The sequence below is a fragment of the Cyprinodon tularosa genome, unplaced genomic scaffold (genome assembly GCF_016077235.1).
Source record: "Cyprinodon tularosa strain WSP-4 unplaced genomic scaffold, ASM1607723v1 ctg328, whole genome shotgun sequence".
Taxonomy (NCBI): Eukaryota; Metazoa; Chordata; class Actinopteri; order Cyprinodontiformes; family Cyprinodontidae; genus Cyprinodon; species Cyprinodon tularosa.
Genome location: NW_024039039.1, coordinates 470,058 through 497,500, shown reverse-complemented (window position 1 = coordinate 497,500; position 27,443 = coordinate 470,058). Strand labels below are relative to the sequence as shown.

The 27,443-nt window shown below is 42.7% G+C and overlaps 1 protein-coding gene across 1 annotated transcript in view; it reads right to left on the bottom strand.

Annotated features, from left to right (window-relative positions):
• LOC119788861 (SH3 and multiple ankyrin repeat domains protein 2-like) overlaps positions 1-27,443 on the bottom strand; it is a 381,590-nt gene that overhangs the window by 1,980 nt on the left and 352,167 nt on the right. The window contains exons 24-25 of the mRNA XM_038293549.1: positions 26,182-26,287; positions 22,187-24,695 (exon numbers count right to left, since the gene is read on the bottom strand). Of these exons, the coding sequence (XP_038149477.1) occupies positions 22,187-24,695; positions 26,182-26,287 (2,615 nt within the window). The remainder of the gene's footprint in view (positions 1-22,186; positions 24,696-26,181; positions 26,288-27,443) is intronic.

Below are 27,443 nucleotides of genomic sequence, written 5' to 3'. Positions count from 1 at the left end.
AACACCAGGTGGCACTACAGACCAGCCTGGAGGGGAAAGCCAGTGATGTAAAGTTGCCGGTGAAGCTTCTCAGTCATCCAGGTCATAGTCATTCCAAAAACCACTGGACTTTGTTTCCAAATCCCTCCTGGATGGAAAGCGGAACGACTTCAAACTTTGAAACAAAGTCCAGTGGATTGTTTTTAATTTAATTGTTTTTATGTGAAGTTATTTTTCTAGTATTGAAGGGATTGAAATATTTGTAGCATCACTACAGACCAACAGCACTGAGGCTGATCATCCATCAAGCTGCTTCACGTCTGCATCCTCAGCAGCTGATGATGCAAACGATTCAAAAACAAGATTAAAGACCTGAACTATGAGAATGGACCTGAAACACTTTCCTTTCACTCTGCGCAGGAAGGCTAACAAAGCAGACTCCCCCTCACTATTTACTTCTCTCGTCATCGCTGTGAACAACCTGGACTCTCAGAGGAGTCTTTTCTAAACACCTGACTTTCCTGAGGCACAAAGAAAGATAAAAGCTCTGACATAGTTAAACTCAAAGCTGCAGTTAGTAAACAGCTGCTTTTAAATTATTAAGGTTCGACTTAAAGCTCCTCAAAGATCCTGTTTTGGGTGATGATGCTGGGTTTGACTGGAAACCTCAGTCCGCTGGTCTGTGCGACCTCAGGGGTCTTGATACAGTCTGTAGCCTTCATTATGCCTTTAGAGACGGCGTCCAACTCAGAGCGATGAGGCAGATTGGCTGAAACCTGAACGCGTAAGACTGATGCAAGTTCATTTAAAGGCTCTGATTACTGGCAAAGAATCTATTCCTCTGAAATAAACCAATGAGCTGTTTAGCAGCACAATGTTTCCTTAAGGGCAATGAAGACTTGGTTCAGCTACAGTGCCATCTACTGTTACAGTATCGTCCTAAAAACATAAAGAGGGTATTTTGTTGCAGCGGCATAAGGTCACACTGAAAAGAAAAAGTGTAAAAATTCAGAATCATAAACAGGTTTCAGATATTACAGGCTAACAATGAAACCAAACAACCCATTCATCGGTTTCCATTTGCATGTTTCCAAGCGATACAAGGCTTTGTCAATATAAAGACTCAAACTCACTGCGGATCCAGACATTTGAATTGAGAAAGCTTTCTGGAGAGGTACTGAAACATCTTCAAATCTTGGAAACCAAGGCCGGTGGATTTATTTTATTTTTTGAACCTTTACGAACCTTTACGGAAGAACAGGTACAGTATTTGTGTTACATGAAGTGTTTGGGATTCCTTGTATCCAGTACTTCTAAACTAAATTGTCCAATATCTGCAATCACAGCGTCCTTTCTTGTATGGACAGTTATTAATATCCACCTAGCATCTGTGAGAGACCAAGTCTCCATAACAACATCATCGACACAACAACCATTGCAAAAACAAACATAGGAGCTTTGGGCCTCTCCAATAAGCCTCCAATGATAACCTCAGGCTGGTCTGCTGTGAAACAACAGATGGAAGAGCATCTCATGTCCACTGTTCAGCAAGTGTCCTGAGTGGGTAGCATCCATAATTTACTCGAAACGAAGTCATTTAGAATGTTTTTAGAGCATAAACAGTAGTGTATAGGATTTCCTAAAAGCGCACGCCTGCGCGTTCACGACACTACGGAAACTGCGGCAGACCAAACCAGATGAAAGTGCGCATTCAGCGTCTGCTCTGCCGATAATGCAAGCGTAGAAGAAGAAATGTGCTGTTTACCTGTGCAAAGAAAGAAACAACGAAATAAAAATGTCTGAGGACTTCAGTGTTGAGGAAGAGCATGAGTTCTTTGCCGAGCTGAATGCGCACTTTCATTTGGTTTGGTCTGCTGCGGTTTCCGTAGCGTCGTGAACTCGCAGGCGCACGCTTTCAGGAAATCCTATACACTACTGTTTATGCTCTAAAAACATTCTAAATGAGTTCGTTTCGAGTAAATTATGGACGCTACCCACTCAGGACACTTGGAATACATTGGACGAGCAGTATGGAGGAATATTGACACGTTTTTTGTGGACTTTTATGGACCTTTCTGCCTCGGGCGCCATAGACCTCCATTATTTGAATGTCAGCAGACAGCAAGAAGCCTCCCAGATCTCCAGATGCATTTGAGATATCAAAAAAGTACTCCAGAGTGTTGTTCAGCATGGGGGTGAGTAGAAAATGAAGGCTAATCATGTTTTGGGTGTACTATTCCTTTAAGGTGGCGGTTTACTTAGGAAAGATCAGCTCCTCTAAGGCTAAGGTCATGGTTTCTGACTGCAAAAAAGGTGGTTGTCCTCTTTAAGTAGGAGCAAAATTGCCTGCCTTAAGTAGGAGCTTAAGTATCTTGTTTTTTTTTCCAGGAGTGGGGATATAATGAAGCAAGAGATCGTCAGACTGATAGGTAGGTAGTAGGGGTGGAACGGTTCACAAAATCCACGGTTCGGTTCGGTTCACGGTTTCGTGGTCACGGTTTTCGGTTCGGTTCGGTATATGTTGATTGTTAGGAAAATCTCAAAGCTGACATGTTGGTCATGTTGCTGTTAGCATAAACTAAACGTGTTGCACAATGCTTGCACACTGTTGCACTTTTATCCACAACTTTCTTTCGGCCGTCATCGTAGGTCACTCTAAATGCAAAGTGGTCCCATACAGCAGACCTATATAGTGCAACTCCTGTTCTTTCCCACTCGCCATACCCACACAATTCTCCACAACAACTGATTTTTTTCTGCTACACCCGGCTACGCTGCTTCGCTTCTTCTTTTTCTTGTTTACTACTGGTGGTTGGCTTTGGTCGCAGTATCGCCACCTTCTGCTCTGGAGTGTACACGCTTCACCTATGAGAAAAAGGAGCAGCGCATGAACCGAACGCAACACACGCGAACCGAACCGAACGGTTCGGACGGTTTTCATAAACCGTTCCATCCCTAGTAGGTAATGGTCTCTTTGTACATGTCAGTCTACTTTCTACCCTCATCTATTGTCATGAAATCTGGATGATGACTAAACAATGAGATCCTGGATCCAAGGGGCTGAAATGAGTTTCTGTTCAGGTTGGCCAGCACTCCCTTAGAAAGGGCGAGGAGGTTGATCATCCAATAGGAGTCCCAGAGGAGCTGGAGGAGGTGTCTGAGAGGAGAAAGGTCTGAGTGTCTCTGCTGGTTCCAGGTTAGCAAAGGAATGATTGTTAAATGTCATCCCCCCCAAGGATCTGTTTCCTGTCAGTTTGGCAAACAGCTCACTTATGACTAAATATGTGTTAAAACTGAACCTGAAGAGACAAAGCTGGCAAAATAAAAACTTCTAGAACAAACTTTTCCCTCCAACCGGACACTTCTGGCTCTCTCCTGCAAGGGACATATGGAGCAGCCTGAGGGTAAGTGAGGGGACTGAGTGGGGTCCTTCTGCCAAAGAGTAGAAGTGGGCCACAGTGGGAGTGAAACGTCCCCCTGCTCTGTGAAAAACTTCCAGCTCAGCAGAAGCTCTTCCACTGGGTGAAGTGATGCAAGAAGACAGACAAACGGCTTCTGTCTGATTTGTCTTTCAGTTCAACAACCAATCAGCAGCGCAGAAACATCTCACCTGTGATTCACAACAAATCTTAACTTCTTTCTGCAGCAGTTTTTGTTGCAGGAGTTAAATGGATGTAATTGCCTGTTCAGAATAATTAGTCCAGAGCCTCGTTTAGCTTCTCTGACCTTATTACTGTTCTTTTTGCTGCAGCTTAGAGTCACGTGAGGCAGAAGAAGAAACTGCTACGCACTGAGGTTCTCTGAGGCAGCTCACTAGAACAAGGATGTGTATATCAGCATCACATTCACAGAGTTCTTCAATGGAACCTTTATCTGCATGATGGGAAAAGGACCAGGGGAAACAGACCATTAGGGTACATGGACAAGGGGACAAGGACCAGGGGACACGGATCAAGGGAGAAAGACCACCAGGGGACACTAAACAGGGGACAAGGATCAGGGATAAAGGACCAGGGAACAATATCATGTGACACTTTAGAGGTCAATAAAGTTTTTTTGAATTTCAATTGAAAACGAGACCGTGCCAAGAACACTGCAGCACCTGTAAAGCACGAGTGGGGCAGCATTATGCTGAGGGGCTGTTTCCCCCGTGAACTGGATAATGGAGACAGAGTAAAGTATTTTACATTTCACTGCCTGGTCACCCTGATGAGACTGTGGTCAATCCATCAATCTGCTCTCCAAAAACATACACTTGACCTTTGAACTCTTAGAAAGAAAGCATTAGTGGACTGAACACTGATTCGGTTGCGCCCACCCTTCTCAGTGACCTTTAACATCCAGGGCTGTGTCAGGGTGGGCCCATCAATCCCAGAGAAACTCCAGTTAACAGACGTTTTACCTTACAAACACACAGAAGGTGTGTTTTATGGCTAACTAGCAGAACTGTGAAGGAGGTAGTTCAGCCGTTTGGTTCTGGTGCATTGTGGTTTGGGGTTTTATTCCCCTGTTGGTGTTCAGGAGACTCCCTGAATCCCGCTTTTATACCAACACTGGGGCTAATATAGTGACCAAGACAGAAACACAACAGCAGCTGCTTTGAAAATGAAAGCTGTTTTTTTAAAACAACACAATAAAAATTATAGTTTACCGACAATTAGTATATCTATACCTCCTGTAGAACCAAATACCAGTTTCAGTCCGTGAGGCAGACACCCTGTCTACTTTTAAGAATAGGCTTAAAACTTTCCTTTTTGCTAAAGCTTATAGTTAGAGTGGCTCAGGTTATCCATCATTCTGCTTCATTCTATCTCTATTCTCCCATTCTGCAGTATCTGTTAGTTCAATCTCTAACTTTCTGCTCTCTCTTTTTCTCATAGTAGCTTCATCTGGTCTGTTCCTGTTTGGCTGTGACTCCATCCTGGAGAGAAATATCAGCTGTGCTGCTGCCATCAACACCTTTGTTTAAAGATGTTGGAGCTTGGCCTTTTTTCAGTGTAGTCCCGTTTCTCTGACTGTGACTGGCTGGATGTGCTCTCTTCATCCTCTGACATGGGAGCTGGCTCGGAGCTCGTCTGCCTGGCTGTGTGTTTCCTGGACGGGGCCGTCTTTGGAGCTGGTTGACAGTTTCCTTTTGTATCTCTGCTTCTTTTTCTATGTCTGCTTCTGTCTCTTTGAACCCAAATCGGTCTCAGCAGATGGCCGCTAACACTGAGCCTGATTCTGGTTCTGCTGGAGGTTTTTCCTGTTCAAAGGAAGTTTTCCCCTCTACTGTCGCTAAAAGCATTGCTAAAGAGTCAATGAGTTGATGCAATCAGCTGGTTTTTACTTACCGTATTTTCACGACTATAAGGCGCACCTAAATGTCTTTTTTTCCCCTCAAAATGTGGGGTGCGCCCTATGGTGCGGTGCGCCCTATCTGCGGACGTTGTTGAGACCACCATGAGCATGTGAGAACCTTAAAGGGGGAAGTGTGGGCGTGGCTTGTGTATAAAAGAACAGGTATGTGCTTTATGCAGAACATTGTTGTCTTAACAACCCTGGAAATGGCAAAGAGACACGCCTATGAAGCCCAGTTTAAACTGAAGGCTATCAGCTACGCAGAGGAACATGGAAATCGAGCAGCTGCGAGAGAATTCAATATAAATGAATCGATGGTTCGCAAGTGGAGGAAGCTGGAAAACGAACTCCAACTGGTGAAGAAGACGCAGCTGAGTTTCCGCGGACATAAGGCGAGGTGGCCCGAGTTTGAGGAAAGACTCGAGCGGTGGATCGTGGAGCAAAGAACGAGCGGGGCCAGCGTTTCAACGGTCACTGTTCGACTAAAAGCAGTAAAGCTGGCGGAAGAAATGAAAATTGAAAATTTTCAAGGAGGTCCATCGTGGTGCTTCCGTTTTATGAAACGGTGCAATTTTTCCATCCGGACCAGGACTACAGTTGCTCAGCGACGTCCGGCGGATTATGATGAAAAGCTGGCGAGCTTCCACTCTTTCTGCAGCAAACACATCGCTGACAAAGTCATCCAGCCAAGCCACATCACCAACATGGACGAGGTGCCGCTCACTTTCGACATCCCGGTGAATCACACCGTGGAGAAGACGGGGACCAGCACTGTAGCGATACACACAACGGGGTATGAAAAGGCGTCGTTTACTGTTGTGCTTGGCTGCCAAACTTAATTCAACAGCAGCCTCTGGGCCGCGGCGCATCCGGGCTCACCTCCGCAGGTGTTTTTTCATCTAAATAATCTAAATAATCTAAATCTTTTTAAGTGAGAAAGTCCACCTGCAAATTTAATCATTGCAGTCAGTTCATCCAGATTATTATCCTGCCTATGTTTTAAGTTAATTTATGCGTCAATAAACGAAGAAGAAGGGGAAACTGGCATGTCGGATTTAGCGCAGCTGTTTAATTCAGAAACAGAGGATGAGGACTTTGAGGGGTTTGATTAATACTCTGTAATAAATACTTGAATAAAGCACAATCATACTCAGTTTTGCTCCAGCTCTATTTTTCTACCTGAAAACTTAATTCAACAGCAGCCTCTGGGCCGCGGCGCATCCAGGCTCACCTCCGCAGGTGTTTTTTCATCTAAATAATCTAAATCTTTTTAAGTGAGAAAGTCCACCTGAAAATTTAATCATTGCAGTCAGTTCATCCAGATTATTATCCTGCCTATGTTTTAAGTTAATTTATGCGTCAATAAACTGTATCAGAGGAGTAATCACAGCCCTGTGTCATCAGCGATGTGTCTCTCACGGCCGGTTCCCAGGTTTGAATAATACTTTGTAATAAATACACCTTGCAGCTTTATTTGCTGTGATCAGTGGGAATAAAGTAGTTTTAATATGTTTTTAAGTGGGAAAATCCACCTGAGAGGACATGTACCTGTATATAAAAAACGCGCCCTATAGTCCGGTGCGCCTTATGTGTGTGTTAAATACAGAAATGGCACACATAACTGAGACTGCGCCTTTTAGTCCGGTGCGCCTTATGGTCGTGAAAATACGGTAAATAGAAAACTTTGAACCAATCTGACTGGATGATCTGGTTGAATTGTCTCTATAAAGTGACCTGAGATGACATGATGTGAATTGGAGCTATAGAAATAAACTAATTGAATAGTTCAGATAGGTCCAGAACATTTAAAGGGTTATAAAATTCTAAGACCTGAGCTACATGGTTCAAACTTGGACCTAGTTGAGTTCTAAAAAGATCGACATAGATCAGATTAGGCAGGAAATTCACTGTTTTATACTTAGCGGAAAGGAATTTTATACAACCACAGAATGAATAGGGGGATTGGTGATCAAGTGGTCAGAGCATAGAGCTTGGAATTCAGAGTGTCAGGTCTAACACCTAAAACACTATAAAACAAGGAAAGTAAGGCACAGAGTCAGAATTCTTTTTACTCGCGAGGAGAGTAGGAAGAGCCGTGCAGGTACATCTCCACCCCACTTTGCCAGTCTTCAGCTTTCTCCTCGCTATTTATTAAAATCAGCGGGGGGGTCCCTAGTTACGCAAGCTGAGGTTACGCTAAAGGAATAGGAAACAAGAAATACAATTCAATTTGCAGCCTCGGTGAACAGGTCAATTTGCATTTAAATGTCTTGGGGTCAAATGGTCCGAGAACCTCCTGGTTTCCTTAAGCTTGAGCAAAACTTCCTGAGAGTTGACGAATACTGCTTGTGCAACACCTCTCTGGAACAGTAATATGTCACACATTATAAATCATAAGAACAAACATTAAGTATCTTATACATAATTATTCCAACACAGAGGTTCTGAATTCAAGCCCCAATTCAACAAACTGCCACTCTGGGTCGCTGAGCAAAGACCCTTAACCCAACACTGCTCCCTAAGGGGAAGGGTTACATTCATTTCGTTGCTCTGTACTTGTGACAGTGTAATGACAATAAAAAAGACATAGTAGGCAACATGGAGCGTTAAGTTTGAATTGAGCAACGTTCAATAAATGTTTACTACTAAATAATGGCATGCAACAATATCCCCTGAAACAGCATAAAGCGTCCACCCAGCTGCCAGATAAAATAACAATAAAGCAATATGAAGGGGCTGTGTTTTGGACATTTATCATCAGAAAAAACCTGAAGAAAAGGAGGATGATGAAAGTGGATCATTGTTAGGGAACATAAGAAGAGTGGTAAGAACAGCAGAGAAGATCATCAGGGCTCCTCTTCCCTCCATTAAAGATATTTCATCCCAGTGCTGCATGTCCCAAGCCCATAACATCATCACCGACCCCTCACACCCCCACCATGCACTGTTCTCCCTGCTGCCCTCTGGGAAGAGGCTTCACAGCATTCGATGTTGGACCAGCAGGTTCTGCAACAGCTTTTCCCCCACTGCCATAAGGCTGGTGAACTGTTGAAAACTCTAAATCATCTCACAAATCGAGTCTGCAACACTTATAAGACCATATTTGCGCTACATGGTGAATCTTCATAATAGAATTCAACTATTGCTGCATATATATTTATTTATTTTTGCACTGCTCTGAACCGTCCACATCAATGCTAAGCTGCTGCTCATTCACTGTCACACTCTGTCAGTGTTGGGCAAGCTACTTGTCCAGTGTAGTGAGCTAAGCTATCAGTTACTCAACAATAAATTAAGCTTCACTACACCAAAGCTACCACCTAAAGAATTATAGCAAGCTAAGTTACACTAATGTGTTAAAAGTAGCTTAACTACATCAGAAGCTACTTAACGTTGTACCAACCTAATATCAATTCAAAATGAGTCTGATACACTGGTTAAAATATTTATTAAAGATCAGCCAATGACATAACACAGTGTAAACATTGCTTTATGATCAGCATATTAAAATAAAAAGTGAAGTAATTACTAGTAGACAAACTAGTAAACAATCTGCTGTTATTAGAACCAAATGAAAGGTACTGTGTAGTGTTTTACACACCGAGACATGGCTATGAGTTTGCATTCAATGGACATCTCTAGGGAAAACAAAACCCTACAAAAGGCATCTTATTTCTTTAGGGTCTCCCTTAGAGAAAACTTCTTCAGACCTCAATTAAACAGTCGATTCAAGTAACAAATGAAACTGTTTACAAAAAAGGTGAAAAAATAAAGAAGCTAATTAAGTGATACATATATTTATGTCTCACCATATAATTAAATTTCTACCTACATATTTATTCATTGTATTTTTGGGGGCAATTAATTGAATGCTTATTTATTTATTTATTGAGCATTTATTTTTTTATGTATTTATTTTATATACGGTAGAGCTGTTCCTCCATAAATAAAAAATCTTTTCTGTGCAAAGCCTAAAAACAGATTTATGTAAACATCCTGTCAGGTAAACTAGGCCATGGAAATACAATATCGAAGTTTCACTACTGCTCTCTAATTAGAGTATCATAGTGGCACATATGGGAGAATTATCCTGCCATAATGCAAGAGCACATAATTTCAATTTGAGAAAAGAATTTCATCTTCTTGCACTCAAAACTTATAATGCTCACACTCCAAACAAGCGCGCTCTCTCTCAAATCTTTTCTCCTCTCTCTCAAATCTTTGTTTCCTCTCTCAGATTTAATGCTTCTTGCACAGATATTCTCCTCTCGCTTGCCTGCTTCTCGTCGCGCACAAACCGCGCTCTATTCGAGTCTCAGATACGCTCGCAAACCCGTAGGCTCTGCTTGCGGATTTTTGTTGCTCTCTCGGACTGCAGTTGGATCGTCGCCTAGCAACTATTCCAGCCAATAGAACGACAGCCTGGGAAAGGGTGCGCTTGTTTAACCCTACGGAGTGTGCCTGTGCTACTACGCCACTTATAAGAGCATCAGCTGAAACTGATATTTACAGTAGTTTTGTGGCTGATTGTTGTTTCAAAATAGAAAACCTGGTTTCAGTACTTAGTTTTGCCCTGGATTTTGTAGCGTTTGTGGACGCTACGTCGCTACTTGATCAAAACAATAACGTCGCTACAGGAAAGTTGATAAATAAAGCAGCGACGCTACGGTCAAGCTACTTGAAAATGTAGTTAAACTAATAGCTTCGCTACATGTAGCGGCGCTACTGCCCATCACTGCACTCTGTGTATACAAAATGACAATAAAGTTTGTCTAAATCTAAGGAAAAGAGGCCAACAAGAGTTTTACAGATAGACTTAGAGGAATTAGCAGTTAGCATCTATAACAGCTGTTGCTGTGGTTTCCTGATGGATATATCTGGTTAAACAAATAATGTCAATCACAGACTAATATGCACAACACTTAATGTTCTCCATGAACGCTGAGTATAAACTGGCCATAAGCACAGCTACAATGAGGAGCCAAAGGACTAAAGGCCCTTTCAGATGGGATGTGGAACGTGCACCACTATGCTCTGAAATCCATTATTTTCAGTAATTTTCTGTTCAAGGGTAGCTCATGGCCATAATGAGCAAAGTACGATTGTAGTGCAGCACTTTGAGAGTCCACTGCATGCTGTGGTCAAAGTAGTTCAACTGTAACTGCGGCTCTCAGTGACAGAAAACCCATAGGCGATAGAAACTGGGTCACCCAGTCACCAGTTAGAAATACTAGTTAGCAAAATGAGGGAAAAGTTAGTAAACTCCCCTCGTACTGCTTCATTTCACAAGAACACAAGACTGAGAACCGAAAAGTCCCCAGTCCAGCTCCTCGCTCTTTACCCAGCATGCATCAGAGCAGACTTGTCCGTTCTCCAGACTGACAGCTGTCCCAGCATGCACTGCGGCAGCAGCAGCTTCCAGGTTAGCGCTTAATGAGATGAGTATGAAGTTAAAAGTTCTCTTTTCTGTCGCCGTTGTCCTATAAAAGTATGTTTAGATCATTTGAGGTGAAAACATTATAGTTTAAGCTTCCCTGTGTGGTTCATTTACTGATTTAGTGCGTAATTTATAAACAGTTTGATCGTTTTATTTGACAAAATGTTAATTCGATTTGTGTTTATTTGACTGTGCATCACACTGGGTGTTACTAATGAAACCAAGTATCTTGGGCACATCATGTCAGATGATAATATCTGTAGACATCTAGAATGCTGTATGCTCAAGATAATTGCTTGTAAATTCGGTGCATGTACTGATGTGGTAAAAGTGGAAAGTTTTAATGCATATTGTACCTCTCTGTACACTGCTCTCTTTTGGTCTACATGTAAAAAATCCGGCCTGCAAAGGCTACAGGTGGCCAACAATGATGCTTTGACGGTACTTTTGAGATGGCCAAGATGGACTAGTGCGGGTGAGATCTTGGTCACGTCAAGATTCAATACCTTACATGCTGCTTTACGAAAGTCAATGTATAGTTTTATCTGTAGGATAAATGCATCTGGCAATCATATTTTGCTTATGTCTAAATTCCTCGAAGTATTTGACATGAGTTTGCGATTACAATGGCTCTGGAAACGAGACTCTTTTACAAGCTGGAAGTCCTCAATCTTCTCTCTGGGCCAATGGTTTCATTCACCCACAGCCTCTTCTTCCTGGTTGTGCTAACTAGCATGGCTAGTGTTAGTACTTTACTGCTGACAATAAACAAACACACACCTATCTATCTAGCACAGTTCCAACAAAAACCATGTCCTGTTTGAAAAAAGCAGGCAAACAAGTGAAAACCGATTTTGGTTCCTGCAGTAAAGCAGGGAGCAGAAGGTCCAATTTCCAATGGTTCTCACTTTAGTTCTGAGATCAGGAGTTGATGATGATGCAGGTAAGACAGCAGCTGTGGCCTTTACAAGGATTCATGGCATTGGTGTAGTAAATGGTAAATGGCATGTACTTATATAGCGCCTTTTTTCCAGTTAGAAGACTTGACCAAAGCGCTTTACACTACATTCATTCACCCATACACTCACATTGTAGCCACAGCTGCCCTGGGGCTCACTGACAGAAGCGGGACTGCCATACACTGTCGCCACCGGGCCCTCTGACCACCACCAGTAGACAATGCAGGTGAAGTGTCTTGCCCAAGGACACAACGACAACGAAAGTCAGAGCCGAGGCTGGAACCTTCAACCTTTCGATTTCAGGGCAAACTCCTACATCCAAGGCCACTGTCGCCCCAGTAGAGGAAGGAAGAGCAAGGAAAAACCATGATGGCCAACGACCTGATCAAGGGGATGGAGGTAAAGGATAAAGATGATGGGAACAACAACAGCCCCCCGGGAGTCACAGCAGGTGACTTGAGGACACGTATCCTGTTTGGTTTGTGAGGTTTGACTCAAACCAACTTAGGGCCGTTTGAGTGAAACTTCACAGCGACTACAGCAGGAGGATGAAGAATCAGCATCAGAGGACATCAGGAGGTTGTTTCTGACTATGACTTGAATCTTTCACACTGCCTGTTTGGATCTAGATAGTTTTCAAGGTGCATCTAAATCACTTTGAATGTGTGGGGTAGATTGGAAGCAGGCCTGTAATTGGAGAGGACTGCTTGGTAAAGAGTGTCGCATCTGAGAGGTGGTGTGATGATGGCTTTTTGAAACATGGAGGGGAGACGACCAGTTTGAAGACAGTGGTTTATAACAGTGGGGATCATGGGCTTTAGGACAGTGATATGGGTTTTGACCAGGAGGGATGGAAGAGTCAGGTCAGAAGGCTCATGATGCCTTCAAAGTCTGGTTATAAATAAAATGAGTAAAATAAGAAACAAACAAACAAAAAAAAATCTGGCATTAAGGTTCTAGGCTCCTCCAAGCACTAAAGAGATAAAAACCCATCAAACACGTTCATGTTTATATTGACCAAACTTTAACCACATAAATGATAAATGAGCATTAAAACTTAGAAGAAGAATTCAACTTTATTGTCATTATATAAAGCAATAAAATGAACATTTAACGCATCCCCTTGGGGTGCAGCGTGGGGTTAAGTTTTACTTGAGGAACCCAGAGTGCAGGTTGTGGGGATGAAACCGGGTACTTGCAACCTTCTCAGAACACAAGTGTACTGCATTAATCAATAGGCCAACACTCTCCCATGAAAACTATCCATTTCTTTTGTCGCTTCTTCAGTGACATTAAGTCACTGTTTGACTCTGACGACATGCAGAAACAGAATCACAAACTCGGTTTATTCTTCATCAGCTCTGGGGCTTTAATTTAATCGGTGATGGGAGACATCGCCTGCAGCTCTCACTCACCGGCTCATGCATGCCGGGGTCTCACCTGCAGGCGAGCGCCTCTTATTTATAGCAGGCAGGACGCACACTCACACAGCAGCATGCCCAGGTTACATAACGCTGGCCTACTAAAGCAGAAACACGGCACGTGAGCTGCAAAAGATGAAGCCCGGCTCTGCTGAGGGATCGGCCTGCCATACACACACACACACACACACACACACACACACACACACACACACCTCCCCCGACTCACTCTGACATCACTGCAGGCCTCAAGGCTGCTCTCATCAACTGGTTGCTAGGCAACCATTCTCATCCACAGCCACAACCAACGCACATTTAATCTGCGAGTCTAAAACACAGCACTATAAAAAAAAAAAAAAAAAAAAATGTTCAACGTGGTTCAGAGCAGAAATGGAACAAAATCGGAGAGAAGGAAGCGACAGGAGTGATGGAAGGAGAGCAGGCAGGTGTAAAAGTAGGCCATTATCTGTCGCCATCTGTTTGACGGTTTGCGGAGCTGTCTGGCCCTCTGCACATGATGCCTACAACCTCATCCTGCTGCCTGGCAACCCGTAGCCACGGCACAAAGCAGCAAACACAGCACGAAGCCCTGTTCCCGAACAAGGAGGCAGATAATCAGAGCCCCCCCCAACCGACATCCCGGAGGGAACCATGACGACGAACACGGTCCAAAAACACCAGATCTCACAGGCAGGGGATGGTGATGGAGCTGCAGCAACGTCAAAGATCTGCTTTTTGATCTGAACTGAGCCACTTAGAAGAACACACAACAGATATCACAGGATTAGAGTACATCTCATGAGTTTCATCTGTGTACAGGAGACTTTATCTGCCTTTTAAAGCCTGAGACACCCCTAATTCAAACAATACAGGAGGAAAACATTAAAGTCATCAAATTTTAATGAGCCTAAAAGTCATTAGTAGATTTAACCATTGGTGGACGAAGTACTCAACAGTAGTACCTGAGTAGAAGTATTTGTACTAAAGATCAAATCTTACTCAACTACAAGTGAAATTACTCAGTCAAACATCTACTCAAGTATTGAGGTACCCACTTTTGAAAATACTTAAGTATTCAAACGTACATGCATATAAGTACACACTCACTTTGACAACACTACAGGCCTCAAGACTGCTCTCATCAGCTTGTTGCTAGGCAACCAATACAACGTTTTAAGATCACTACATTTCTGTCTAATTTTCAGAGGAACTTAAAAGAACCACCTGATGTATTTTTGTTTGCTACAAATTCTACACCACCTGCAAAGAAGTAAATGTACTTTTGTTGCTTTCACCACTGGGTTGGACACCTAAACTCTGAAGTAAAATTTAGTTTAATTGTTCTTCCAAACTTTAAATTTTTGTTGTAAACCTTTAGCTACCTTTTCTACTCTCTTTTCAGTGTTCCAGGATTTTTTGTATCCAGGTTTGTTTTCAATGTTTGGGACCAGAAAAAAAAAAGCTTTCTTGAAGCTTCATGGTGCGGCTCTATATCCCAAATCAAATTATATTCAATTCAGTGTATTTATATAGTGCCAATTCAAAACACCAGTCATCTCAAGGCTCTACAGAGACAGTACAATCTGATTGGTTCAAAGTTTCTGTCAAAAACCAGTTGATAGCATCCAGTCATTGACTTGAAATACATGTTCTGTCCTGGTTGAGCTTGCATTTAAAGCCCTGAACACGACTGATCTTATCAGAAAATCATCTCGGACGAGGTTGCTGTGTTTAGCGCTCATTAAAAGTTCACACTGAGACTGACTAAATGTAGTCAGACTAGGCAGCAATTCAGCAGCAATTTCATGGGTCTGATGGGAAAAGATATCAGGATCTGCTCACCCTGCATAGTCAGAGCCTCACTACGCAATCAGTGTGACAAGAAAAAACTAAGATCGAAGATTAAAAAGTCATATGCAACCACTGTGACCCGGCTTAGTCGTTGACTCTTCAGCAATCGCTCACACTGAGCATGCATGCAGCAACAGTGGAGAGGAAAACTCCATTTGAAGAGGGAGCAACCTCTGGAGAACCGAACCATGCTCAGTGTGAGCGGCCAAGCGCAAACATCTATAAACAAAGATGTTGATGGGAGCGGCAGGATGGAGTCACAGCCAAACAAGAACAGACCAGATGAAGCTACGATGATGAGGAAAAGCAGAGATAAAAAACGTAAGAAATGCTGCAGATTTAAGAGACTAGAGAAAATAAAATGAAGCAGAATAATTAAAAATTGATCCCTATCTGATCAAGCAGTCTAAAAACAGCAGGTAAAATATGGAAAATAGCTGAGGATGGGGAGTGCTTTGGTGGCACAGTGGTTAGCGTGCTCGAGCGAGGCTGACCCAGGTTCCAATCCAACCTGTGGTCCTTTGCCGCATGTCTCTCCTTCTCTCTTGTACCCCCTTTCCTGTCTGCCCACTGAACAAAAAAGCCACTAATGCTGTAAAAACTTCAAAAAATTTTTGAATGAGGTATAAGAAAGGTAGAGTGACAATACAGACAATGTGAAACATCTGATCGTACTTAATTATCCCCCATCACATTGGGCTGTTAACGCTCTACCACCACCTCTACTCACCCAGGGACTAAGCAAACATCACTCTGTTTTAACTCTAAACATTATAAAAAGTGAAAGTTTTAAGCCTAGTCTTAAAAATAGACAGGGTGTCTGCCTCACGGACTAAAACTGGTAGTTGGTTCCACAGGAGAGGAGCCTGATAACTAAAAGATCTGCCTCCCATTCTATTTTTAGAATCTGTAAACCCGCAGATTGAGAGCAAAGTGCTCTGTTAGGAACATAAGGAACAATCAGATCTCTGATATCAGATGGAGCTTGGCCATTTAAGGCTTTATATGTGAGAAGGAGGATTTAACAGGAAGCCATTGCTACCAACTTATAAAGGTCTCTGTCTGTACTGTTGACCCGCAGTATAACGGTGCCTCCACCTCGCTTTACTCATGATGTGGACTCTCATTTATCCGCTCATTTGTAAAATAATCAAATACAAAGAAATAAATTCCCTTTCAAAAAATCAGGTGTTTTACTTTTAAATAAATCCTCAAAAAAAGTTCTATTTCCCTGAAGTATTAATAAAACAAAAGTCGTGTCTTTAAGGCACTCTTTGTAATGTTAAAAACAAGAGAACATGTTATGCATGTCAGACGACAAAAGGTTTAATCATCTCCCCAACTCGATGTGACAGAACTGTTACCGGGTCTTTAACTGGATCTTTGTGCTTTAGACTTTACTAACCCACACACACACACACACATCACACACACCGACACACACAAAAATGGGGAATATCTTGAGCCTTCTTTTATGTACAGTGGAGGATCTTTAATGCTGTGGGCCTTCTTTTTCCTTCAATGATTAAGGATCATAGCTAAATTCCAGAGTTCTATTATTTTTTTTTTGAAATATCAAGGTATTTTAAATAAGCATCTGTGCTTTTATTAGCATGCTTATATTGAAGATTTTCGATGCAGCTCAATAAAATCTTTCAGCAAAATAAATCTTCCTCCATAACATCTCAGTACAAAGACTTTATCCCCTGTTCCACAGTCCGTCTGCCCTTCTTTGTTGAATACATCCCCAGGTTTCAAAGTGAATATGTTTCTTGATTTGCTGTTGATGAGTAATTTCCAACAGCTATCACTGCCAAAATAAGTTCATATATGCAGAGAAACTAAAGCAGAGACGTCCAAGAATAAAGAACTGTTTAAAATAGAACGACACAGAAAAAACGGAAGGTGGAAAAAGGTACTGAAAACAAAACGAGATGAAACAGAGAGGTAGTCAGGAATCATTCTGTCCTGATGGTCCTGAATGCAGAGCTTGAATGAGATAATTGTTGGTTGCTCTTTAACAATAAATAAACAGCATTTAGAAAAACTCTCAAGCATAGGAAAAAACCGAGATAAAGCAGAGAAAAAAACGTGGATTGAAGCAGTTTAGCAAACAGGAGAATCCAGAAAGGAACAACAACTGACAGAGAGCTTGTAAAGGAAAAGAAACAGGTTCAGGCAATGGAGGGAATGAGAAGGCAAAGGTGAGCAGAAGCTGAGGATAGGAGACTAATAAACATGGATAGTGCTAAACAGAAATGCAAGAAAAGTTATAAACGACGATAAGCATGAAAGAATATGACCTGAGGAGAAAAAACAACCACAAAAAATTGTCGAAATACAAACATAGAAAAACAGAATAACATTGGAGGTCAACGGGCCTGAGATGGACTCCGAACTCTGCTAAGAGTGCTTAGACATGAAGAAGGAGCACTAGGAGGAGATGCAGGGACCTACCTGAAGGAGGGGAGCACTGGGGGGGTGGATGAAGGAGAAGTGAAGGGACAACAGGACACTGGGGGAAATGAAGATGGAGAGACAGGAGCTGAAAATGAGTAAAAGGAGCGAACGTCAACAGACACAAAGAGGAACAACAGAGGATGGAAATTGGAGACATTTAGACAGAGTGAAGGAGAACAAAAATGACATTGAGCCTTAGATGATCTTCTTCTTCTCGCTTAGACAACCTGAACGTCAGCCTCCCCATCTCTCTGAGCAATGGGATTGTTCATACAAAGTTAATGTGCAAAGTGAATTATTGATGCAGCTTTTTATTCCTGTCTCACATAGTGGTGGGGGATGGTAAATGTCTCCACATTTACTGCAACTTGGACTTCTGCAGATCCCCCAAAATGATGGATCAGAACCACTTTTACAGAATGATGGGTGGCTTTGGTTGCTTAAAGGGAATCGGATGGAAAAACGGATTGGCTCAGGATCATTTAGTAGAACTGTTCATGTTGACTATTCAAGGCAAAACTGTGGAGTAACTGTACACAAGGAACTCACTAAAATCCACTCGAATAAAAGACAAAACCATCCCTCTAGTCTCATCAGAACCTCTCTGTATTGAATCACCAACCCCCACCCTGTTCTAAGCTATCAGGCCAGTGGCACAGGACACACCTGGTAGACTTTCTTATGATCAACGCTACCATAACTCTTTTTTATAATTCAACAATAATTTCATACACATAATTATTAAAACATTTGAATAATTCAAATTCTCTGTATCAACCGGGTCAGAGCTCATCTGCTTAACCGTTTCTTTCCTTGACAAAACCACTTATGGAGCCATTACCTTCTCTAATACAGAAACTATTTAGTTTCCTTAAATAGAAACATTTTAACCAATCTAATGGGCAGTTATAGGTATAAATAAGGTTTAATCCCTTTGGACGTCTGGGGCTTTGGGTCCTCCGGCGCTTGCCTTGGTGCTCAGGAGGGGGGGCACCTCTTCGGCTCTTCACAACCACTATTGAGCATTTTTCCTTTGGATAAACTTTACATGCACAAGTGCACTCTCATAAACAACTACAGGTGCTTGGTTCCTGGTACTTAGAGATTCACTTCCATACAGAAAGCCCATATTCTTATCTTCAGCTACCACAGAATACATGTCAGATTAAATAACACTACTTAGACTTCAACAATAGTATCAAGGTGTTACTTTTTTGTATCTCATACTATATTCATTAGTTGTGCTGTTCTTTTTACATCTCTTTGCAGGTGAAGCAGACTGACGAGGTTTTACCCTTATCTCCTTTTTATATATTTCTTTCATATTTTCCCCTTTTTTTCCTGTCCTGTTCTACTTACATTACTGTGTCCATATCATTTGTAACTCCCTGCATTAATTATAATAAAGCTATTTATATGCATAAATCAAGCAGAACATTATGGTGAAAGCCGTACTGCTCCACTTGTGAAAGCAAAATCTGTCGGGCTCTCTTTTTGGCATCAAGACATTTATTCTTATTGTCACATTGACAGGACACTGTAAAAGTAAATAAAAAAAAATAAATAAGGGTGACTAAATACTGCTACTCTTAATGATATCTATCAATCTGGTATTGATTATTCCCTTTTTTTAATTGATCAAACAAAAGGGGAAAAAACAAGAAATAATATGAATTGACTAATTTATTTCAACATTTGCAAGAACCAATATGACTGGATGATCTGACTGAAGTCTCCCCATAAAGGGCCTTTAGATGACATGTGTTGTGAATTAGCGTTATATAACTAAACAAAACTGAATTGAATCAAAAGTACAAAATAATTAAAAAAACTTTTTATATGAGTAAAGCAATAAAACCCCTAAATTAATAACTTATAAATAAACAAAAGGGGACTGCACAGTTCAGTTTGTAGCACCGCTGCCTTGCAGCAAGAAGGGTCTGGGTTTGATTCCTGGCTCGGGGTCTTTCTGCATCGAGTTAGCATGTTCTCCCTGTGCATGAGTGGGTTCTCTCCGGGTGCTCCGGCTTCCTCCCACAATCCAAAAACATTATTGTTAGGTTAATAGGCTTCTCTAGATTGTGCTTGGGATTTGAGTGTCTGTGAATGGTATCTCTGCTTCTGTCTCCTTGAACCCCAGTCGGCCTCAGCAGATGGCCGCTCACACTGAGCCTGGTTCTGCTGGAGGTTTCTTCCTCTTAAAAGGGAGTCTTTCCTCTCCACTGTCGCTACAACAACGCTAAGTGTGAGGTATTGCACTTGAGTCAATGAGTCAATCAACTGGTTTTCCTTAGATAGAAAACTTTGATCAATTTTACTGTATGATCTGGTTGAACTGCCTTGAGCTGTGAATTGGCGCTATATAAATAAACTGAATTGAATTGAATGGTTGTGTGCCTCTGTGTTGCCTGGTGACAGACTGGCGGTCTGTCCAGGGTGTACCCCGCTTCTCGCCCACAGGCACCGTCCCCACCGCGACCCTGACAGGATTAAGTGGGAGAAGATGGATGGATAGACTGAAAAGGCTAATACTTATTATGACCATTTGAAGAAGACATTACACTTATTAACGTTTATAGTCAAGAGTGAAATCGTTATAACATTCCTCAAAACTATTGCATACTGGATGTTTTTTAATTATGCTGCAGAATTAGCTTTAAGATCACAGACCATAGAGGAGAGACCAGACTGCCGAAGATTCGATGAGAGTTGTGAAAAAATGGGAGCAGAGAATGTGACAAGTTTTTCCAAACAAGAGACATCTTTAAATGGTCATAACCAAGACAGATTTTCTTGTGATCCTGATCAATATGTATTCTCTGTTAACTTTAGTCAGTCACGTTATCTGGATGGGATTAAACTGATCTTAGATAATAAAGTGAAAATCTTGGTGTTATTTTTGATCAGGACCTGTCATTTAAACCCCATATCAAAGAGGTTTCTATAATTTGATATTGCAATATAATATTGCAATAATAATATTGCAAAAATTTGAAATATCCTGTCCAGGGGTGACCCTGAGAAACTAGTCCATGCATTTGTTACTACCAGGCTGGAATATTGTAATTCTTTACTATCAGCAAGTCCATAAACTGTAGTTAAAAGCCTTCAGCTGATCCAAAATGCTGCAGCCAGAGTTCTGATGAAAATGAAAAAGAGAGATCATATCTCTCCTATTCTAGCTTCTCCTCATTGGCTTCCTGTTAAATCCAGAATAGAATAAAAAAATCCTCCTTCTCACATATAAAGCCTGAAATATCCAGGTTTCATCCGATAATGACAAACCAACCAACAAACAGTTTTAGTCTGTAAGGGCAGACTCCACGCTTGCTACTAAGATTAGGCTTTTTGATAATGTTTTCAGTAAGGGTGGCTCAGGTTATCCTGAGCTATCTCTATAGCTTTGCTGCTATAGGCCTAGACTGCTGGAGGACATAGGGACCCCTTTTCATCATTCTGCTTCATTCTCTCTCTATTCTCCCACTCTGCAGTATCTATTAGTTCAATCTCTAACATTCTTCTCTCTCTGCTTTTTCTTATAGTAGCTTCATCTGGTCTGTTCCTGTTTGGCTCTAACTCCATCCTGGAGAGAAATATCAGCTGTGCTGTTGCCATTAACACCTTCAATTATAGATTAATAAATTGGAGTTGTTTTTAAGAGCTTAGTGCTGTTTCTTTACTTGACATAGCTATGGGCTTAGCTTTAACTGAGGACAACCGTACATGCTCTCTTTCATCCCTTTTGGCATGAAAACTGGTAAATCTGTGAAACTGTTTATTTCTCACACAGAGCCAATACAGCATGTTAACCATTACCTTTTCTAACAAAGGAAGTATTTATAGATCAGTGCTTTTATGCTGCTTCTGTATCTCTGCTTCTGTTTCCTTGAACCCCATTCAGCCTCGGCAGAAGGTTGCTCATACTGAGCCTGGTTCTGCTGCAGTTTTTCCTTCCACTGTTGCTGCATGCTCAGGGTCAAGCTGTAGAGTCAACAACACAATGCAAGCAAATGCCTACTGTACATGCTCTTCCGGGAGAATCGAATCCTGCAAAGTCAAAGACTGGATTCAGTCATTGGCTTTAAGTTAGATAGAAAGCCTTAACCAACCTGTCTGTATGACTTGATGAAAATGTCTCTGTAAAGTGTCTTGAGATGACATGCTGTGAATTGGTGCTATACAAATAAAGTTAATTGAACTCTGATTTCAACTTTTAACTCACTGCCTAGATTTCCTTAATTGTTGCTCATAAATGGTGGTGTGAAAAATTAATGGAGACATAAAAATATATTTAGTTAAAACATAAATAGGAAAACTTTGAGGAAAATATAAGACTTCCTAATTAAATCTGTCCGAAAAAAGCCACCTTGAACCGACCAATGGTTGATTGTGATTGATTGAAGCATCTACATTTTCAGCTTAGATGAAAGCTAAATAATTCCTGCCCATCCCATGGAAACAGCATCTTGGCTAAGCTGATCCCAATTCCAGGAAGGGTTCATTACTTCAACCCAATGTTTTTTAGCAGAATTTCAGTGCAGAAAGTTACCAACATCAACCTCAGATTACATGTTAACAAGTAGCACAAACTAAAAAAAAAAAAATGCCATCACTCAAATGATAGCTAAAAGCCTCTGGAAATTCCTAATGGAACCATTATTGAGAACAGTGTAAATCATTCGGTCTGATGATCTCGGTAGAATATATCAGATAGAAAATAGCAAGAAAGCCTGACATACCTGGATGTTAAGCCCCCTCGGGTGGCTGTGGGGGAGTCGAGGGCCTCTCCTGGCTTGGTAGGCCTGTCGCGATTAATGTGCTGCAGGATAGAGCTGAGCTCTGTAATCACGGTGTTCTTGGAGTCTGGCGTGGATGGGGGACTGCGTAGCTCGGGGGGCTGATCCCCCCACAATTTAGATGTCCTTTGAGAAGGAGTCCTAGGAGGCTCAGAAGATGGGGGAGGAGGAGGCGCTTGAGGCGGTGACCCATAAGACTCAGGGGGCTCTTCAATGAGAGCGTCATGATAAAGCGCAGTTCTATTGATAACAGACTTTCCCTTGGGTTTGGGTGGGACAGGCGGCCGGTCCACTAAAAAGGCGTGTCCATCTGCAGTGGTGTAGAGGCTCTCCAAAGCACTGTCACAGAAGCCTCCTTCTGAAGATAGGGTGGAGATGCTGGAAACAGTGCTGGTGGTTTCCATGTGATGAGGATCTCCACTGCTGCGGCTGTCAACCTCTTCAATGCCAGAATCCGCCACCCCAGATTCTGGTTCAGGTGGAGCTGGGTGGTACGAAGGGGGCATGCTGTTAAGCACACGCTTGTGGTGATCACTGACAGATGGAGGGGCGTGGGGATGGTAAGGTGGTAAAGGATGTCCTCCGTTTCGTCTCTGCTGCTGAATCATCTCTGCAATGGCACTGGCCTGGTCATCAGGAATGTCAATACTGTTTGCAAACTCAAGTGGTGGGGGAAGAGGCTCTGAGAACTCAAAGTCCTCATCTATGTCGACTGATGCTAGTGGTGGAGGGGGGATACGGAATGGCAGTTTTACTGGTTCTTCTAAAGATTCTCCTAGAGGAACACTTCTTCTCCTTGAGGCGGCTTGTTGAGGATTGGCGGAGATTGTTGGAGCAATGTGACGATCAGGCTGGTTGGGGTCCTTCAGCTCAGAAGGACGGTTGCTCTCCTGCACCTCTACCTCCTGGTTATTGACTTTGTTGTTTGGTGTGTCAGGGCTTGTGTGGACCATCAACAGCCCAGTTGACTTGGGTTGCGACGCCTCTGCCACATTGGCGGGCGCGCTTTTTCGCTCCTCAACTGTCTGATGCGGCCGCTGTTCCCGCGCTCCATCAGATTCATACTTCTGCTCAGTCATCTGTCGCCGGAGCCCACCTCTGCCTGGCCGTCCCATGGTTGCCGTGGAGATTGCTGCAAAGCTGGTCTCGATCCCAGAACGCAATTTGGTGTCAATAAAAAGCGGTTGGTTGAGGTCTGGTTTGTGGCTCTGCTGAAGTGGCAGGGACTGGGCTTCATGTTTGGGTGTTTGCTGAACCTGAGGGGGATTTGTTGGCTGATTCTGAGGATGGTTCTGTTGCTCCTTCATGGCTCGGTCACGAGCTGCTAACGCCAAAGCTAGAGGAGAGTTAGGGTCCAAGGGTTTACCAGTGACAGGATGGAGGTAGGTTCCATTTGCCTTGTAATGGCTGTTAGGAGGAGTGGCTGGGAGACTTACTGGACTGTCCAGATTGGGACACTGGCCTGTTCTGGTGTTCAGAGGCTCCCGAACCACTGTAGGCTCTGGCGTGTTGAAATCTGTCATATTTCCACTACCACCACCTACTGGGGGTCCAAGTTGGACTGTAGAAGGGGGAGCTAATATCCTTCGTAGGCGTTCATCACTGCTGAACATGCCCTCATCAATGGATTTAGATTGGCGAAGACGAGGAGTTGGTGCGGGGCTGCTCATTTCATCATCCCCTATGTCTATTGACTGGAAGGCAATCGAGTTCTTTTTCGCCTCAAGTCTCTTTTCACGGTCCCTCACAGCTCCAGCGATAGCTACTGCAAAGGGGTTGCTAAGAGACATCGGGTCTTCAGGACGCAAACCTCCACTTCCCCCAATGGTGGATGTTAGAGGGGGATGTTCTGGGGTAGTGGGTTCAATCTCCATGCTGCTACCCTGGCTGCTTTTGCCGCTGCTGCTGGTGGAAGGTTCTTTAACAATGATGGTGGGAATGGGGATAGAAGAGCACGTCCTTTCGACAGGTGTCGTGGGCATGGAAACTGCACCCGAAGGGCTGGATGGCACGTGGCATGTTTTCTCTGGACTGTCCTCTACATTAGGCTGTTTCACCAACATTCCCTTCCTTCTAGCTGGTTTTGCTGGCACATAAAGCGTCTTATTGCCGACCTCAGAGTAAGGGTTCTCAGGCACGGGTGCGCGCCCTCTAGTACGTGTGCTCTCAAACTGCTCCGAGCTCTGACGGAAATATCCACGGCGTAACCTGCCAACATCCGTGGTCCGGCTGATGGTGGTGACTGCGTTTGGTGAGTTTTGGGTGAAGTTCGGTCGAGTGGTGCCGTAGTTTTTTGCTGTAGGTCCAGCAACTGAGTTATAGGCAGGTGGTGAAGGCGGGGAAATCGCTGGGGGAGGAGGGATATCCTCTGAGGTGTCGGGCATTGAGAGGCTGCGGGAGAACTTGAGCAGGGGAGGCGTTAGGAGTCCCTGTTTATCATCCTCCGACGTACCTTTAGGAAATGGAGAACAGAGGAAAAAAAATCAGGCCATACTCTTATTTCTGCCCGTAAAGATAGGTTTAAATTCTTGTTAAAGGAACCTTATTGATCCTTTTAACAATTTGACAGATTATGCTATTTTGAGACATTGTTATTTTTCTGTAATTTTATGACAACATAAGACTGCAGACTATGTGTTTGAGCACCAACAAGCTAAAAAACAAAGGCAATCTGCGAATTTCACATTTCCTACCTTCATCATTGCTTGGAGGATAAAAAAAAGGTTATAAAGGTTCATGGTTTGGCTTAAAATTAGACCAAATAATTTTTCTCCTGCTGGAACAGACCAATGACTGATTCACAAAAAAGGATCCTTGTTCAAAAATCAATTTAAACAAATATGCTTGGCCAGCAGGAGGCGATAACTGGAGCATTAATGAAAGGTCAGAAATTTTTGACGACAGATGATAAAACTGGAAAACAGCAGCAGCTTTTTCTCCTTTTCTTTCTTTAAAATGGTTCAGTTTCTTGCCTGTGATCAGGCTTTTCAGCACACAGTTTCATTCTTGGAGATATAAAAGAAAAATCCAATCTCTACTGCTCCTGGAGATTTTACCGCGTGTGTTGGTGGTTCTGTTTATAACTGATGGAATTTCCCCCTTTTCTGCAGCCTCAGCTTCAGGTTTTGGGTGTGGAGTGGAAGCGGTTGTAGGATCATTTGGGATTCAAATGATCCTACACAGATCTTATTAGTGTAATTTCCAGGGTTAGTTTTCCAGCATTTTATATGTAGGTCCAGAAACATTACACTGGTCTATCTGACTGCATGTTTTCTGTGGCTTGCTTTCACTGTTCCAATGCAAACCAAGACTAATTACAGACTAGATAATTTAGATAGCAACTATTTATTTAGATCATATCAAGGTGTATCAGAGTAGAGGAAATAAAATCCAAATACATTCCACACAGTTTAGTTTTTTATTTGTTAGAAAATACTTATTTTGCTTCCACTTTTCAACCATGCACTGCTGCTCATTCTGCATCAAATCAGAACAAAAAACAGCAACAACAGGAACAAATTTTGACATTGAATTCCCTTTACTTCAAATTTTGCATGCAGCTTTTTATTTAAGTCAATCAATATTAAAATACACATGAGTTCCCTGCATAGTTATGTTACCTTAACATTCATCCTTTCCTGTAATAATAACACTGATTGCATTTCTAATCGAGCACCCATGAGTAACATCAGCCTTCATGACGCTCCTCTAGCTTTGCAGTGACAGCCAAGTCTCTGCATACGCTTAATGACCTCCATTATTGCCGCCTGAACGCACACTTTGCTGACCGGAACATTTCAATTTATCTTTAATTAGCTGTAATATTGCACAAGGAGACTGTCCTCTGAGCCCCGACAGAAACGTCTGACAAGCTAAAAGCCACCGGACTCACCCCCCCCCACAAACACACACACACACATACTCCACAGGAATCCTACCTATAGACTTCTGCTTCCTCATGGTGCCCTTTTCTGGGATCCCCAGGTAGGCTCCTGGCACAGTGGGCGGCACCACTGCTACTCCCTGGCGGTCGTGATACATGGACTGAAAATCAGAATGTTGTTTATGATAAAAACAGACATACACACTTTTCTGTAGTCCTCCAAGAACCAGAGAAAAGGATCTAATCCTGGTGTTAATCTAGACTAAAATTTCTAATCCAGTCCACATAAAGTCGTGGGGAAACGGTTGAATTCTCCCGAGTGGTGCCCGACTTTGCACGAGTAAAGGGAATGTGATTTGTCGATTATCAAGGGAGTGGGATTGTTGTGGTGGAAGGAATGCAAGCATTTTGATTGTGGTCGGTTTGTCGGAAGCATCCTGCTAACCAGTTAGAAACTTAGTGCTAGTAGGTTCCCAATGGGAAATTCCATTGGGACCAAGTAGCACTAAATTGGTGACTTAGAAACGACACTGTCAAGGAACGCTATGGACAGCGGAAACATGCAAGAGGAGGAGAGTTTAGTGTCTGAGGTCGTGGATGAGTCTCCTCCATCATACATTTTTTATTTAGAGGAGGAAAGCGGGAACGAAGATGTTGTGGAAGAGGACGCCAGGGCGGCAGAAGTTTGGTTTGGTGTAGAAGGCTTACAGCCTTGCAACACTAGCCTTGTGAGACCATCCTGATCTCGCGAGCTTTCAAGGTTTCACTCGCAGATCAGTCTGGAGACTCTCCGTTAAAGAAAATTTGGAGCCGTTCACCAAACGAACGTCCAATCAGCGTTGGCTTTGAGGCGGATTGAGGTGTGACGCAACGAGAAGCGCGACAGTTCAGTCTAAAGAACATGGCGGCTTCGGCCGATGAAACTAGCGTTAGCGTGGCTATCGAGCAAGTTTTATCGGAATTACACAGTATTTCTTCACTGAAAGAAGAGCAAAACACTGCTCTGGAGGCTTTTCTCAGGGGAAAATATGTTTTTGCTCTTCTCCGGACTGGTTTTGGCAAGAGTTTGATCTATCAATTGGCTCCTCTTCGTTGTCGCTCTGTTAGTACGTCATATGCCTCGTTGATCTGATTGGTTTATTTGGCCCGTCTATCACTAACATAGGCCAATCAGCTAACCAGTATTTTCGCCCCTTTCCCAGAATTACTTCAACAGAAGGTTTCCAGATGGATTTGCTCCGCATATCCATCTGGCGGAGTCAGGTTATCGCAACGCTGCCAGTTCTGTTAGCTCTACGCCTGCCGAAGACACAGACG